Source organism: Nyctereutes procyonoides, unplaced genomic scaffold (assembly GCF_905146905.1).
Source record: "Nyctereutes procyonoides isolate TBG_1078 unplaced genomic scaffold, NYPRO_anot_genome, whole genome shotgun sequence".
Classification (NCBI taxonomy): domain Eukaryota; kingdom Metazoa; phylum Chordata; class Mammalia; order Carnivora; family Canidae; genus Nyctereutes; species Nyctereutes procyonoides.
In genome coordinates, this window is record NW_026575024.1 from 13,528,582 (window position 1) to 13,546,411 (window position 17,830).

Below are 17,830 nucleotides of genomic sequence, written 5' to 3' on the forward strand. Positions count from 1 at the left end.
CACCCTACCCCGTGAACCATTTTCTGCCTTTTGAGGGCCACATTGTCACATTGAGAATGTGTGCACTAGGCTGGTAGCAGTAGGGTTGGATACCAGCGGGGAGCTTGGGGATATATTTTGGAAGTGGTGTGTAGAGGCCTTGCTGAAATGTGTGGTAAATTAAGGCAGAAGAGCAAGGGAGGAATTGAGGCAGTGTAGATGTTTGTTTGGCCTTCAATATCTCGGTGAGTGGTCCTGGCATTCACTGATACGGGACAGTTGAGGCAGGTACCTGGGGAGGTTGAGGCAGGTACATGGTGTTTCACAAATGGGGAGGAGGGGTGTGTGGTACTCAGGGATGGGCAGGATAGTTCTCTAGCATGGGAACCAGTGTTGTAGGGTAACCCTGGTGCTGTGCTTTTGCCAATTACACAAAGCATTTTAATTCCAGATGTCTGTGGGGAGTGGGGTAGGGGGAAGCTCTGCCCTCTGCTGACTGGGTGGAGAGTGAACAGGACCTGTCCCCACAGGGAGCCAGCGTTCTCCAAACACCCTTATTCTTGCCATATCCAAGTGCTATGTTTGAATTAAAAAAATATATAAGGACATATTTCTTAAACCTTCAATACTTAAGTTTTATTAGCAGAGGAAACTTTATAAGTCTGTGAAATTAAAGACTTGTTGTAGCTATGTTTTAACTACAGAATTGCAAAAATAACAGCTTTGGCTGTGTGCTTGCTGAATTGTCCCTGCAGGATCACAGGTGGGGCAGGGCTCCGCTAGACTACCTGCTGGCTCCTTCTTCCTTACTTCTTTTTTTTTTTTTCTCCCCAGGATTTTATTTCATTTTTTTAATATTTATTTATTTATTTATTTATTTATTTATTTATTTATTTATTTATTATTTATGATAGACATAGAGAAAGAGAGAGAGGCAGAGACACAGGAGGAGGGAGAAGCAGGCTCCATGCCGGGAGCCTGACGCGGGACTCGATCCTGGGACTCCAGGATCACGCCCTGGGCCAAAGGCAGGCGCTAAACCACTGAGCCACCCAGGGATCCCCTGATTTTATTTTTTTAAAAGTAGTTTCTACACCTAACATGGGGCTCGAACTCATAACCCTGAGAGATCAAGAGGCAGATGCTCTTCCAACTCAGCCAGCCAGGTGCTCCACCGTCCTTAATTTTTTAACGTGAGCTTTTTTTTTTCTTTTAAAGATTTTATTTATTTATTCGTGAGAGACACACACAGAGAGAGGTAGAGACATAGGCAGAGGGAGAAGCAGGCTCCATGCTGGGAACCCGACGTGGGACTCGATCCGGGGACCCCAGGACCATGTCCTGGGCTGGAGGCAGGCACTAAACCACTGAGCCATTCAGGGATCCCCATAACGTGAGCTTTTATTAAGCAAGGGAAATAGTTGAGTTCAGTGTGTGATCGTACGTTTGCACCTGTTTTTGTTAACACTTACCCTTTCTTAGGTTTTCTTGTGAAAGTTCCTTGCCGTCTGTCCTTCATAGTCTAAGACCCTTCCTGCTACGTGAGTTTGCTACTTTGTGTAAGAAAATACAGTGTGAGAGGCTCTGGTCTTTCATCCTCCCACAGAGTTTGCAGCCCCTGCACATCTCCTTTGGAAGAAACCAGGTTGAATATAAGTGAATGAGCAATAAAGAAAATCCTAATACTGGGATGCCTGGGTGGCTCAGTGGTTGAGCGTCTGCCTTTGGCTCAGGGTGTGATCCTGGGGTCCTGGGATTGAGTCCCACATCAGGCTCCCTGTAAGGCTGCTCCCCCCTGTGTCTCTGCCTCTCTCTGTGTCTCTCGTGAAAAAAATAAAGTCTTTAAAAGAAAAAATGTTTTGAAATGCCTTTATGTTTGATTGTTCCTGTTTTTGTTTTTGTTTTGTTTTGTTTTTTTGGTGCTGGTGTGTTGAGTATTTTAGTTCCACTTGTTATAGTAACACTGGTAGTAACAGTAATTGCAGCTCTCATTGGACGGAACATTGGGTACTAGGTGCTGGACCAGGCATTTGTTCATCCTTACAGTAAACTAAATTAATGTAGTGTTTTAAAAAACTTAATTCTCAAAAAAATTTTAAGTGTTGATTGAGCATTTGCTAAGGGCCACTTGACGTGGAGTAGCTCATCTTGTCTCCCCTTGCCCTCTTCATTTGTAAGACGAGGTAGAGCAATTCCCAGAGAGAAGCTCACTTCATCTCTTTGTGGATTTATCAACCTCGGCACTACTGACTTGGGGGACCAAAGTTTATTACTTGTTTTGGGGGGCTGTGCTTTATAGGATGTGAAGCGGCTTCCTGGGTCTCCACCTATTAGATGCCAGCAGCATCCCCCCTCCCTCAGGTGTGATAGCCAGAAATGTCTGTAGACCTTACACAGTGTGTCTTGGATGGCAAAATCAGTCCTGGCCAAAACTACTGGTTTAGGTGATTGAAACTAAAGCCCTTGAGGTTAGTGGGGAATTAGAAAATAATACTACACTGATAACAAATAATAATATAGTAGTTAATTGATGCCAGGTACTGTTTAGATGATTAATTTATTTGATCCTTAGAACTGATGAGGTAGGTACTTGTATCAATCCTTTTGTATTATATTATTAATTTTCTTCTTTGAGGCTACCAGGAAAGGAGATTCAGAGACCTCAGGTAACTTGCCCAAGGTCACCCAGCAAGTCAGCTGCAGAGCTAAACTGAAAACCTAGTATCTGGCTCCCGATACATGGTTGCATTCATCCCTCTCTGTGTCTGGCCTTTCCCTCTCTGTTACATTAATGATAGTGTTGGTGGATCCTGGAGCTGAGTAGGTATAGGTGTTTTGCCCATTGGAGCCTCACTTTGAGTATCCCCCCCGCCAAGTTGGCAGGTGAGCCAACTGAGGCAAATGTCTACCAAAGTGTGTGTGAGCACTTTGAAGTCCCCAGGATGTCCCGATTTGTTACCCCTTTGCCATCAACAACTTCTTTTAAGGACCAGATCATTGCAAAATCCATGCTTCTTGTGTGTCTGAGAAGGCTGGCCATTTTGTTGTTTGGCATGAATTCACTAACAGGACAGTCCCAGTAATGGCAGGCTGTTTAGGCAAAGGGGCAGGATCTCCAGGATCTCCAGGAGGCGTGGCCCATCTGAACACTCCATTCTGTCACATGGTTTGGTTTCTGTCCTGCTCCCACTTAGTGGATGAGGCTCAGGGGAGCAGTATGTAGGTAGTTATAAGGTATTTTTAAAAGACTTGGACTTAGGTACGATTCTCTATCCTCCCATAAAAGTTTGGAACATAGGAAGGATGGAGATAATTGACCAGCAAGGCCCTCAGTCCATCTGGTGCTGAATTTGGCTTCATTCAGTATCACAGAACCTTTGAAATGGGAAGCAGAGATCTCCCAAGGGGTCCACTTGGCCTCTGGCAGGTGCAGCGACTGTGCGAGCCGGCTCCTGCATCTCCCACAAATGGATGGCACGCCATTTGTAAGGCTGGCTCCGGTCTCTGCATCTGGACTGTGGTGGGGGCTGGTTTAATCGCTATTTATTTTGAGACTTACACCCGTGAATGGGCCAAACCAATTTCAGTGGCAGCTTAGCCGATTTGTCTTAGAGCTTTGTGTTTAATAGAACGACCGGGAAGGCCTTCTTCTTTAGCATCTTTAATGGTTTAACATTGGGTTAAAGCCTGTGCTTGATATAAATGACCAGCCCTTCCCACTGTGCCCCATCTGTGGTGCTCTGGGGGCCTTGTTGAAATCAAATACGATTTCTCACCTCTCACCTTACACATAAGTTTTATTTGTTTATTTATTTGTATATCTGTCTTTTAACAATGAATATACTCTTTCAGCTTCGCCTGCCTCTGCAAAGACGGGACAAGCAGGGAGTTTATCTGGCAGCCCGAAAACGTTCTCTCCTCAAGCATCAACACCCATCACGACAAAAACGGATAAAACGTCCACCACTGGGAGCATCCTGAATCTTAACTTGGGTTAGTGGGAATTTTTGGAGTCTCTTTCTGCCACAGTTATGAATATTTTTGAAAGTTGTGATGTCTTCTTTTGTGTGTGGTTCTTGAGAGCTCTGAACTCTTCTCTCTGTGCTAAATATTTAAAAGGTACAGTGGGCAAAGATAAGAGAGATCAGTAAGAGGAGCAAGTAAGGGATTTCCTGGGGCTTGTTGACATGCCAAAGTTGTTTCATCTTGAAGTAACTGAGGCCAGTGTTGACAACTGCTTCTTGCCCTTGACCATAGTAACCCTGTTCTTATATATGTGTGTGTGTATATATGTATGTGTGTGTTTGTTTTACTTTTTTTTTTTGAAAGATTTATTTATTTATTTGAGAGTGAGAGATCTTGTGCACAGGAGCATGAAGAATGGCATAGGGTGAGAGAATCTTGAGCAGACTGTCCACAGAGTTGGAGGTGTCGTGGGGCTTGATCTCACGACCCCAGACCATGAGCTGAGCTGAAATCAAGAGTCAGCTCCTGGGTGACTGGGTGGCTCAGTTGTAAAGTGTCTGCCTTTGGCTCAAGTCATGATCCCCCGGGGTCCTGAGGTTGAGCTCCCTGCTCAGTGGGGAGCCTGTTTCTCCCTCTCCCTCTGCCTGCTGTTCCCTCTGCATGTCCTCTCTTTCTGTCAAATAAGTAAATAAAATCTTAAGAAAAAAAAAGTCAGCCACTTAACCCTCATAGCCGCTTAACTGACTGAGCCACCTAGGAGCCCTATTTGTGTATATATACATTTAATGTTTTACACACACATAGACACACATGCATACACACACTTGATGTATATAATGTTTTATGAATCCATATTTGCTTTTTCTCTGTGCAGTATATTCTGATATATTGTGGTTTTTTTTGTCTTTTAATTTTAAAAAAAATGCTGGTCTTTATCCCTGACTTAGTACTTTTTTTTTTAAGGATTTTTATTTATTTATTCATGAGAGACAGAGAGAGAGAGAGAGAGGCAGAGACACAGGCAGAGGGAGAAGCAGGCTCCATGCAGGGAGCCCAACATGGAACTCTCCAGGATCATGCCCTGGGCTGAAGGCAGTGCTAAAATGCTGAGCCACCTGGGCTGCCCTGTTGTTTTTTTTTTTTTTAAACCTATTGGAGTTCATTTGGTCTTTTTAAAAAGCACTGCCTGAGGTGAACGTCTTTAGAAAAATTATCACCAGAAATGCTAAATACCCATCTATGAAGTTATTTTATTGATCTGTTCCATCATGAGCCTTTATTTTTATTGAGCATCTATTACATGCTTTGTGCTGTTTTATGGTTGGGGCAGGGAGTGGTGAGCAAGAGTCTTCTTGCTCTTACACAGAGCTTGGTTCTAGAAAGGGAGAAACAATAAGGTAAATAAGCCAGTTTACTCTGAGAGAGAAGGTAAAGTGTGCTAACATAATAGGGAGAGAGATATGCAGGATGGGAGTGGTTGGGAAGAAGGCCTCTGAGAGGTGGTATTTAAAAGTAGATTTCCATGACAAGAAAAATCAGCCATCCTTGTTTTGGGAGGAAGAACATTGTAGAAGGAACAAGAGATTTACAGGCCTTTGGGTAGGAATGGCAGGGAGGACCATGTGGCCTTCCCTTGGCCTGTCCCTTGGCCTGTCCTGGTGGGTGAGGGGGAGAAAGGAGAGGAGGCCCATCTGCATGGGACCCTGTGGGACCCTGGTGTGGAGCCGCTTGAGCAGTGGAGGGATGTAAACTGATGGAGCATTTTAAAAGGGCCACCTGGGTGCTGTGTGTAGAGTAGTGTATGTCAGCTGTTCTTCCCCAGGGACAGTCCCTCACTCCCCTCCAAGAGACACTTCGCAATGTCTGGAGACATTTTTGGTCTCCCCACAGCTGGGATGGGAGGCTTGAGTATACAGGATTTTAGGAAGGGAGGGAGGAGCAGCCACCTATGTGGAATGATGCCCATGCATGAATTCATAGTCTCTGGAGGCCAGGCCTCTCCAGATTTATCTTGCCCTGCAGTGCCATCTGAGATGGAGATACTGAGGTCTGGAGTGGAGGCTCCAGGTGCCCAGGATCAGGGATCCAGTAGATGAAAGGGCTGGAGCAAGCCCGGGTCTTCACAGAGGCCAGAGCCTGGCTCACCCTGGCCCACCTGTTAGTACAGGCTGGATGTGCTAAAACAGACAAAGTGGTAACTTTTGGGGCTCCAGCTTCGATTGGCTGGTGGAAATTCCTCACTTGAACAAAAGGGGAACCGTTTGTTCCCTTGGGGAACATTCATTGATCATCTCCACAGGGTGGTTTGCTTTCTCACACCCTCCTTCCACCTCCACACCCCGAAAAGGAACACTGTGCAGGGGCAGTTCTCATTGTCATGTTTCCCCCTTGCCAGTTATGTGTGGCAAGAAGAGCTCTCTTCCTGAAGCAGGTGGTCTTGGGCATCCTTGGGATGGCTGTGGGTCTTTCGGTTTGCCTTGCCTGTGGTGGCAGTGAAAGATTTCCTCCTGTTGTGTGTACTGGTGGGTGGGCAGGCATGATGGAACCCAAGGCTCTCCTGTGCACAAGCTCCCCCCGCCCGCTCCTTCCGATCTGGGATGCATGCCTTGTTTGTCAGTGGGAAGTGAAGGCATTGGGAATGTGGGTGTTTCATGGGCTGGCGTTTCAGTTACCTAACGGGAACAGGATCAGAGAGGGGACCCGGTGGAAAGTGTCACGGATGGGTAGAAGGATCAGACAGTGGAGGGAAGTTCTAAATAATCCTCAAGAGCTTGGCCAGGGACAGGGCAGGTGCTTTATATGGAGCTTCTTTTTTTGATTTTTCTTTTTAAGTAGGCTTCACACCCAGCATGGAGCCCAGTTGTAGGGCTTGAACTCATGACCCTAAGATCAAGACCTGAGCTGTGATCAAGAGTCAGACACTTAACCGACTGAGCCACCCAGGCATCCCATGGGGCTTTTTTTCATGTCTGGCATCCATGCAACTACTTTGAGCAGTCAGAAATGAGACCGTGCTGGGGATGCTGACAATGTTATTAGATCTAACAGAATGGTATTTGGTTAAAGAAAAAAAACCGGAAAAGACAAAACTAGAGAGTTGGAAGACATGAGTGCTTGTGGGGGGGAGGGTTTGACTACAAACCACAAAGGGATTCTTTGGCGGAGGACATTGTTCCGTATTCTGTTGGTGGTGGGGGTTACACGTACTTATGTGTACCTAGGTGTTAAAACTCCTACTGTATTTCTTCCCAAACTTGACTCTCTGTAATTTAAAACTATTACAAAGATACGACAACCTTCAAGGTACACGAGAGCCTAATTTCAGTGAAGTAGAAACTGGAGCACAGACCAGCACAGTTCCCTAACCAGCCAGCATCACACTCTCCTGTGTTTCAAGGTCACATTTGGCCTGTGGACACTGGTCTGTCTGCCTCGTTGTTTGTGCTCTTAGCCAAGATAGTGAGTGGACATGCTGCAAGATGGGGCCGTGTTTTTTTTTTTTTTTTTTAAAGATTCCATTCATCTCTTGATGAGAGACACACACACAGAGAGAAGCAGAGTCACAGGCAGAGGAGAAGCAGGCTCCAGGGAGCCCGATGTGGGACTCAGTCCCAGTACCCCAGGATCACGCCCTGAGCTGAAGGCAGATGTGTTTAACCACTGAGCCACCCAGGTGTCCTGGGGCTGTGTTGTGATGCTGGCGGGTTCTGGATACTGCTTCTCTTGCTGTTGGAAATGTCTACCTGGCTGTCAGGGCACAGGGTGAAGATTTCGAATGGACAGTCCCATGGAGGACAGAGTACTTGTCTAAAGAATGCAGCTCCCACAAGTTGAACCTGTGTTGTCAGACTCTGTATTTTCTTTTCTTTTCTTTTTTATTTTTATTTTTTTAATTTTTAAAAATTTTTATTTATTTATGATAGTCACACACAGAGAGAGAGAGAGGCAGAGAGAGAGAGGCAGAGACACAGGCAGAGGGAGAAGCAGGCTCCATGCACTGGGAGCCCGATGTGGGATTCGATCCCGGGTCTCCAGGATCGTGCCCTGAGCCAAAGGCAGGCGCTAAACCGCTGCGCCACCCAGGGATCCCTCTTTTCTTTTTTAAAAAGATTTTGTGTGTGTAAGAGCAAGAGAGAGGATGAATGGGGGGGGTGGGTAGGGGCAGGGGCAGAGGGAGAGGAAGAAGCAGACTCCCCACTTAGCAGGGAAGCCCAACGCAGGGCTTCATCCCAGGACCCCGAGATCATGACCTCAGGTGAAGGCAGACACTTAACCAGCTGAGCTGTCCAGGTGTCCCCAACTCTGAATTTTCAAGAAAAAAAAAAAATGCAGATTTTTATATGAGTTTTCCTCGTTTTTAAAAGTAAGCAATCAGTTGCATTAAAAATAAAAGCTCTTGGTCAAAACAAATAAATCCAACCCAAAACACGAAAACCAGCCCATGGGACATCATTTGGATACATGATTCTCAGAAATAATTTTGTCACACAACAGAGGGGAAATCTCCCACAGAGGCCATTCTCGCCCTGCTTGCTATCGCACAGGCCCTGCATTTGTTGTCTCAAGCCTCCTCTCTGCTCAAAAACAAGGATCTAACGCTTGGGGAATGGTTACAGCTCTTTTCTGTGACTGTATGGAAAATAAGTCATAGATAAGAACGAGAGGAGGAAGGCCTGATTCCCTTCTACTTCTAGATTCTCGTTTGCTTCTCTGGGAATCTCGTCTCCTCTGATTGCACAGGGTGTCTGCTTTGGGCTGAACAAACACAGCCGTTCACTGGTCCTGTTAGTGACACAAATGTGCCTGGATGCTTTGGTGGAGATGCTGACAGAGGAGCGAGAAGTTGTCAGACCTGGAACATTGCTGCTTGTTTATTCCTCTGCTGTCACTTAAGAGAGGCCTCTTTCTTTCTCTGGATAAAGTGAGACCTTGACATCAGGCATCCTTTGAGAGCATGGATGCTGAGATGAGGGTGTAGGCTTTCCACATGCTGCCTTGATTTTTTTCCCCCCTCGGGATGAGGTGAGGAAGATCTCTGCTTGACTTTGATTGATGAGAGATACTTGCCAAGGTCTCTGGTCTGGATCTTATTGTTCCCTTGAAGAGCCACCATTTTATGGCTCCTGGAAGACCATCTGTATAGGCAGCCTGCAGCTTTTGAACAAAGGAAATGTATTTTTTTTCTCTCTCTCTCCTTTGTGTGTGTGTGTGTGTGTGTGTGTGTGTGTGTGTGTGAACTTGTAAAAGGGGAGGGATTGGGGTGTGCAGAGAGAGAAAGAGAGAGAGGAGAATCCTAAGCAGCTTGGAGCCCAATGCAGGGCTCAATCTCACAACCCTGAAATCATGACCTGATCTAAAATCAAGAGTCCGATGCTTAACTGCCTGAGCTATCCCAAGTGCCCCAATAGATCTAATTTTTTTAAATTGAAAGAGACGTGCTTATATTTTTCTTGCAGAGAGTTTATTTTATTTTTGAAAAAGATTTTATTTATTTATTTATGAGAGACCGAGAGAGGAGAGGCAGAGACACAGGCAGAGGGAGAAGCAGGCTCCATACAGGGAGCCCCATGTGGGACTCGATCCCAGGTCTCCAGGATCATGCCCTGGGCGGAAGGCGGCGCTAAACCACTGAGCCACTGGGCTGCCCTAGAAAGTTTATTTTAATGAGTCATGAATGCATGTGGTAAGAGAAATTTCAAAGGACGGAAAGATTTTTTTTTTAAGATTTTATTTATTCATGAGAGACACACAGAGAGAGAGAGAGGTAGAGAGACTGGCAAGAGAGAGAAGGCTCTTCACAGGGAGCCTGATGTGGGATGTAGGACTTGGTCCTGGGACTCCAGGATCACGCCCTGAACCAAAGGCAGATGCTTAACTGCTGAGCCACCCAGGTGCCCCAAGACAGAAAGATTTTAATGAAAAGCCAACTTGCCTGTAACCTCTGATCACCTGTCTCTGTACCCCTCACAGCAAGTGACCATGGTTGCCTCTGTTTAGTCTTTTTGGAGAGCTCTTTCTATACATGCCAGGAGTTTTCAACCTGGGTGATTTTTGTCGGGAGACAAAAAATGGGAGACATTTGACAATCTCTCAAGACACTATTTTTTAAAGATTTTATTTATTTGTTTTTTTTTTTTTTTAATTTTTATTTATTTATGATAGTCACACAGTGAGAGAGAGAGAGGCAGAGACATAGGCAGAGGGAGAAGCAGGCTCCACGCACTGGGAGCCCGACGTGGGATTCGATCCCGGGTCTCCAGGATCGCGCCCTGGGCCAAAGGCAAGCGCCAAACCGCTGCGCCACCCAGGGATCCCAAAGATTTTATTTATTCATGAGAGACACAGAGATAGAGAGGGACAGAGACACAGGCGGAGGGAGAAGCAGGCTCCCTGCAGGGAGCCTGTTGTGGGACTTGATCCCAGGACCACAGGATCACACCCTGGGCCAAAGGCAGGTGCTAAACCACTGAGCCACCCAGGGATCCCTCAAGGTGTTATTATTATTTTTTTTTAATTTTTATTTATTTATGATAGTCACAGAGAGAGAGAGAGGCAGAGACACAGGCAGAGGGAGAAGCAGGCTCCATGCCCCGGGAGCTCGACGTGGGATTCGATCCCGGGTCTCCAGGATCGTGCCCTGGGCCAAAGGCAGGCGCTAAACCGCTGTGCCACCCAGGGATCCCTCAAGGTGTTATTTTTAAGTAATCTCTATACCCAATAATGGCATGCTCCACTGACTGAGCCAGCCAGGTGTGCCCCTAGAGACACTTTTATGGTCACAACTGGAATATGGGTGCTGCTGGCACCTGGTGCTGAGCATCCTACAATGCACATGACAGGCTGGAGCTGCCTACCTCCAGGACACCCCCTCCCCCACAACAAAGACTTATCCAGCCCCAGATATCAATAGTGCCAACACTGAGAAATCTAAGAACACATATATTCATATCTATGTTCCATTTCCTTTTTCCCTCCCCCACACCAATGCTAATGTGTTCAACTGATTATCACCTTTTTTCATTAAACAGTTTGGCTTTTCCAGAGCAACACATAAAGATCCACTGTGGGGGAAAAAAAATCCACTGCGGTTTTATTTTAGCAGCTGTATTTTATTCCATTGCAAGGTGAAGTGTTGACTTCTTTGCCCAGGCACCTTATTTATTGGCTCTAGGTGGTTTTGCTGTTGGAAACAGCTGCAGTGAAGACCCGTTTTGCCCATGTGGGAGTGTAGCCATAGGATGAATTCCTAGAAGTAGAGTCTCTCTGGTCAGAGGCCATGTGCGGTTGACATTTTGAGCGATACTGCCAAATTGTCCTCTGAAGGGACGGTTCTGATTTATGCTCCCTCCAGAAATGTAAGATCGTGTCTTTTTCTCTAGCATTGGTATTTTTTTCTCTCTAGTTTCCATTTATAGCCTAAGCTGTCTTCCTATCAGCTGAAAAGTTGAAAATGTCGGCAGTAAAGGTGGATTCTGAAGATATTCCCGATATAGAAGGGCAGGGGTGGAAGAAGTCCTGATAAGCTACTACCAGCTGAATGAGAAAGAGAAGTTCTTCTTTTCTCTCTGTGGAAGGGAGGAGAAGTCAAATTGCAGCTGAAAATGCAAGAAAGTTAATTAGATTTGGCTGAACTCCTGAAGGCTGGGACCTGATCCCAGAGCCCCCACCCCAGTTTTTGGTGGTTGCTTGTTAGAATAAACATTGCTGTAGTTTATTGACTAGAGAAACTTTAACTATATAATGAGGTGTTTTACCTTCTTTTCATTCCTTTTGATTATGAGTATTTCAGAGTTCAGTCTTTTTAGGCCAAAGTGAAGAGATTGCATTTACTGTAGACACACGGCTACTCACACACACACGAATATTCTGGTGAGACATAGGTCTCTTTTTATGAGCCCTAGTTTTGGAAGGTTAACACAGACAAAGGTTATGGCAAATCAGGAGGAGGGTTTTTTTTTTTTTTTTTTTTTTGCCCCCTTAACAATTTATATATTTTAGAGAGAGGATGAGAGAAAAAGTGAGCATGAGCAGGAGAGAGAGATGCAGAGACAGAGAGTGAGAGAGCGAGAGAGATAGGCTCTGCTGAACGTGGATCCAGTTGGAAGGCTCGATCTCACAACCCTGAGATCATGACCTGAGCCAAAATCAAGAGTTGGAAGCTTAACCAAACGAGCCACCCAGGGGCTCCAGGAGTTTTCTTCACCCACTTAGAATATTAGACTAATACAGGGGTTCTCTCAGCCTTATAGTTGCCAGTTAGAATCATCTGGGGTACTTTTTAAAAAAAATCTTATTATTACTAAATTTTTTTTTTTTTTAAGGTAGGCTCCATGTCCAGTGTGAGGCTTAAATTCATGACCTTGAGATCAAGAGTCACATGCTCAACTAACTGAGCCAGACAGGCACCCCATTTAAAGGGCCAGTGTCCAACCTTCCCCCAGGCTAGTTAATTCATATTCTCTGGAGGGCAGGGGTGGAGGTGGGAGATCGGGACCCAGGCATTAGGATCTTTTTGTTTAAAGCTCTATAGATGATTTCATTGTGAAGCCGAAATTAATAGTCTGTGCACTACAAATGGGGATGACATATTTTATGGTCTTTGGACCAAATCTGGCCCCCCACCTCTTTCTGTAAATAAAGTTTTATTGGAACAGTGTCATCAGTTTATGTATTGTTTCTGGTCACTTTGGCAACCTGTTTATGGCCCGCAGAGCCTGATTTAATCTCTGGCATTTTACAGGAAGTTTGCTGATGCCTGGTAGAGTAGATAGTGTTTTGTTTTGTTCTTTCTTTCTTTCTTTCTTTCTTTCTTTCTTTCTTTCTTTCTTTCTTTCTTCTTCTTTCCTTCTTCTTTCCTCTTCCTTCCTTCCTTTCCTTTCTTTCCTTTCTTTCCTTTCCTTTCTTTCCTTTTTCAAAGATTTTATATATTTATTCATGAGAGACACACAGAAAGAGAGCGGCAGAGACACATGCAGAGGGAGGAGCAGGCTCCATGCAAGGAGCCCAATGTGGGACTCGATCCCGCGACTCCAGGATCAGGTCCTGGGCCGAAGGCAGTTGCTAAACCGCTGAGCTACCCATGGATCCCCAGTGTTTTGTTTTCTTTTGGTAACTGCTGTGATTAGACATTATTGAGATTAGTGATGGGAAGTAGTTTTGTGAGATATTTCTTTCTTGGACTTTGTCCTTGAAAGGCTGCCTATTCCCCTAGGAATGCAGCCTGCTTTCTCATTTCTGAAAGCAGAAGTTTAAGACAGGCTTCATCTCCTTCCCCCTTTCCTGTCACATCCTCAGCTTAGCTATTGAAATCTTAAGTCCTCATACGGCTCTTGAGTTGGATCTTTCTTTTTTGTTTCTGTTTCCGTAGCCCTCCCTCCTCCTTTTCCCTCTTGCTGTTTTATTACTGTTTTCACTCTGTGTGTTCTCTTTGTAAGGCACTTCTCCAATAAATTTGCATGCACACCCCCTCCCCTGCTCTGAAGTGTGTGCCTTTAGCCTGTCTCCTCTGTGAGCACCTCCAACCCTGTACAAACACATGCACACAGGTACTCACACACATGTATACATGTGCTCAGAGGTGGATATGATTTTTAGAGTCTTAGAGCCCTTTTTCACAGGAGAAGGTTGGTATCCGTTGGCTTTGAGCAACTCACTTCCAGAATTTCCCTGAGGAGTGCCCTGGAGTATGTTTTTGGGAAAGGGCCCTTCCTAATCTTACCTTGGTGGGGACCTCATTTTGGTGATAAAATCAACTTGGAGCAGTTTTTTGCTCTGGTTAAGCTAGCTGTGGGTAGGTTGCCTGGGTCTTATGGGAAGCTGCCCCTCCCCCCCTCCCCCCAGTTGCTTTAAAGGAATGAGTCTCTAGGCGTGCAGGGTGAGAACCTGCCCCATTCCTGGGTGAAGGGGAGGGTGTGGGGGTCATGTTGGGAAATAGAAATGAGCAGAGAATGAAGGGTTTGAGCAGTCCTCATAGTCCAGGCCTCAGATTATACCCTGGGCCCCTTGCACAGCCTGTGGTGGGCATAGGTGCAATGTTGGGGTGGGGTTATTAGGGAGATGGAGGAAGTCTGAGGGTCAGCTCCCACATGGTAGCAGCAGGCTCAGAGGGCACTTCTCGTCTTTGTCCTTGATGGATGCCACACGGCTTTCCAGTTGTTTTTCTGGGATCAGCCGGGGCAGGGAATGTGCCTCGCATTCTCTGCTTCGGGTCAGTTGGAGATTGGGGGCGGGGAGGGGACACCAGAGGGTGGCAGGCTCTGCCTGCGAAGTCTCCCATTTTTTTCTGGGCCTGTACAGCCACCTTCATTTTGTCACTTTCTTCCATTTTCGGGGGTATTAGAGGAAGTGGGGAAGGAATTCAAGCAATGTGAGGTCACAGACCCTTGGTCCGCTTGGTCATTTAAGGATCTGTGGCAGAAATGGGGAGGGTGGCCAGACCCCAGGCCCTGAGTCCTCCGTCAGAGTACTTTGCCTGGGATCAGGGAGAGGAACTTGGACCGACGGTATCCGAGTGAGAAGATACAGGTTTAATATCCACAGCCAGTCCATTCACCCGACTTTAATTCAGATGGATGCCTGAGTTGAAAGGAAGGCCAACAGCTTGGCGAGAGTGGTCTGCCTCTGACATTTGTCTTCCTTTTCTGACTTGAGGTCCAGTCTAGTTGACTAGGAATGAAAAGTGAAGTCTCTGTGATGACTGGGGAACTGGGCCCTCAGTTATGGGGCGGGTGCGGGGATGCACACCCTTTCTGATCTGGGCCTGGCGTGAAAAGTACACTCTGGCCAGACTCGGTGTGACTTTATCTGCTGATACCGAGACAATCTCACCGTTACCTTTGGCTCCTGAGCTCCCTAATGATGTGGAGTTCCACAGACAACCATCTGGCTGGGATTGTGCATTTTAAATATTGAAAGCTACCCAGGCGACTGTTGGAGTAGATGGGGTAAATCTGCCAGATGTGTTCTGGGACCATTATCTCCCAAGTCAGCCCATCGGCCAGCAGATGATGCTCTTGGGGCAAATTGGAAGAAGGTTAGAGGTTTTCCTCCCGCCACTGTGTTCTAATGTGTGTGTTTGCAGGAAGGAGGCGAAGTGATGAGGGGGGTTGCCTCCGTCTGGTATCCATCTGACAAGGGTGTCATTGTGTCTTCCAGATCGGAGCAAGGCCGAGATGGACCTGAAGGAGCTAAGCGAGTCAGTCCAGCAGCAGACAGCGCCCGTCCCCCTCATCTCGCCCAAGCGCCAGATCCGCAGCAGGTTCCAGCTGAATCTGGACAAGACCATAGAGAGTTGTAAAGCACAATTAGGTATGTCCTTTGGTTTGCTCGCACAGGCACTGTCGTCACCATCCTCACTGTTAACTCTTTGTAGGGTCACCGCCCGGATGAAGCCAGAGTTGGATCGTGGGCTGCTGTTAGCAGCTGCTTGACCTTGGCCCTGTTTGTGCAAATAAAATAGAGTTCCACTCGTGTTGGGATGTTTCAGGTTTACTGGTCAGTGGCTCAGAGGGGTTCTTTGAATCCCACCCAGCTTATTCTCTGGTTGTGGCCACCTGCAGACTCCAGGTGGAGGTAGTACGGGTGTTTGAAAAGGGAAAGAAAGATCCTCCTGAGTTTGCCCCTGTGCTCCTGGTCAGGACACATCAGTGTCTTCCCCTCAGGATCAAGTCCGGCCCACAAATGCCCAACACAAACTCTTCTGCTGCAGGCTGAACCCTTCCCACCTGGCACACGCATCCTGCTTCTATACCTGTTGCCTCCCTTCCTCTTCCCAGTGCTGCCTGCCTTCACACTGCCTACCTGAATCCTTTCCCTAAGGCTGAGCTCAGGCATCGCCTCTTCCAGGAAGTCTCCTCTGATTGCCCTTACCTCCCCATCTGCTGCCTCCTATGGCACTTTATTGCTTGGAAGCATCAGCGGTCTCTTTGTGTGGGGGTGTCCCTCTAGCCTGAAAGCGAGACTGGAAGCTCCTTGAGGGCAGGAAGGTTGCCTTATAAGCATATACATTCTCCAAGGTACTTACTTGATCTTGTGTACATAGCAGATTCTCTGGAATATTGGTTGACTTAAGTAAACAATGCCAGGACGGTATTTGCATAGAAGTAGGGGATGGCTGGCCTCAGGAAAGAGAGCCACACAAGGGTGGGTGAGGTTTACAGTGTCTGTGGGTACTTTGGACCGTGGGATGAGTAAGCTATAGTTAGGAGTCATCTAGAAGGGCCAGAGGAGGACATTCCTTGTTGGATTTTTGTTTGGTTAGGACACTGAATGCCATGGTTGAAATTTTGCAGGCCATTTAAATTTGTGCCTTGGGTCCTTCTGTGCAGCTGATCTGACTCCTCGATTTATTATTCATGTTAATAAGAATTTTAATATTTCTGTTTACCGGCTGTTTCCTGCATACCTTGCACGGTGCATAGATTGTCCTTAGAGGTTGATGCCATTATCCATCCCATTATGCAGATGAAGGAACTAAGGCTCAGAGACCACAGTCACTAGGTCAGAGTCACACAGTGAATCAAAGTCCAAGAGCAGGATTTGAATTCATGTTTTTTGGGCTCTGGTACCCAAGCTTTACTTATCATATATGTGGTCACACTTGGCCTTGTGTCTGACTGTTAACTACAGTAAGCCTTAGGGACCCAAAAGTCATATCGGATCTGAGTTTTTGTATTTTGGCTTCTTCTGGTTTTGATTGAGCCCTGGTAGAGGCATATAATTATGTAATGATTCTGGTAGGCTGCTCATGGCTTTTATCTGTTTGCAGGTTTCCTTTTAATATTTCTGGATCAGGACAGTGACCCCACTCATGGCCATTATTCTAGAATGAAGATAGTATAGATTGGGATTGGGTTTTTCTTACTTGAAAATTTTAGGATATAGTATTTATTTATCTGCAGCCAGATGACACTCGCTGCTGGGAGCAGGATACATAAATGGGTTAAACGGAGTATGCTTTTGCCCATTTGTGTGTGTGTGTGTGTGTGTGAGAGAGAGAGAGAGTGTGTGTGTGTGTGTGTGTGTGTGTGTAACACCTGCTACAAAGTCATTTTGTCTGTCTGTTGATAGAGATGTGGAAATGTGTGACTTTGCTCTTGACTCCACTGTCCGTGGAAGAACAGGGTGGATAAGATGGCAATTCACCTCTGGACCAGCACAGAGCAGGAGGGTGGGCTGGTCACCCAGGTCAGCTGGAAATGGAAGCGGCCAGTGGCTTTGTGGCTCTAGCCAGCCACTGCCTTGCAGGCCTATGACCCAGAGTGGCTGGATCCTCTGCTCTTTTCCATACAAGCACCCTGTCTTGATTTCTGTGTGAAGTTTCCTGATTTGTGAATTGGGCAATACGTTTATTGTAAGTGAAAAACAAACAACAAAGTATCTACTGAGCCAAACTGTTGCTTCCTAAATAACATGTGTGTGCTGGCCAGATGTGGCTTGTGGGCTGTGAGTTGGCAGCCTCTGCTTTGTAAGGCTTTGGCTTATTTCTTTGAGCCCTGGCCATAATGGGAAAAGGACTTGAATGCTTTGGGAATTCGTGGGAAGAGCACTGGTGGTCTGTGAGGAACCCAGGGTTCTGGCCTTGCCTCTGTCTTGGTTTTCTTTATGTCCTAGGATAGGTGATTTCTCTGGGCCTCTATTTTCTGATCTGTATAATGGATCCATTTTAACAGCTCATCTCTGTTGTTCCCTTCCCTTCCTCCCATTCTCTACATCCTAAGTAGTTATCAGTGAAGCAAACACATAGCTCTGGATAAATTTAAAATTTATGTTGTCTGGTCCCATGCCATTTTTGAATGTCAGTAACTGAAACCCTCTGCAAACCCAAGTTGCATTTATCAGCAGCTCACCGGTAACCCTACCAGGCCAGTGTGATGCGATTTGAAAT

General features: G+C 46.3%; 1 protein-coding gene across 16 annotated transcripts in view; it reads left to right on the top strand.

Annotated features, from left to right (window-relative positions):
• ZMYND8 (zinc finger MYND-type containing 8) overlaps positions 1-17,830 on the top strand; it is a 127,172-nt gene that overhangs the window by 78,457 nt on the left and 30,885 nt on the right. For all 16 annotated transcript variants that reach the window (XM_055345635.1, XM_055345629.1, XM_055345707.1 and 13 more), the window contains 2 exons: positions 3,832-3,972; positions 15,100-15,252. In XM_055345635.1, coding sequence (XP_055201610.1) covers positions 3,832-3,972; positions 15,100-15,252 — 294 coding nt within the window. The remainder of the gene's footprint in view (positions 1-3,831; positions 3,973-15,099; positions 15,253-17,830) is intronic.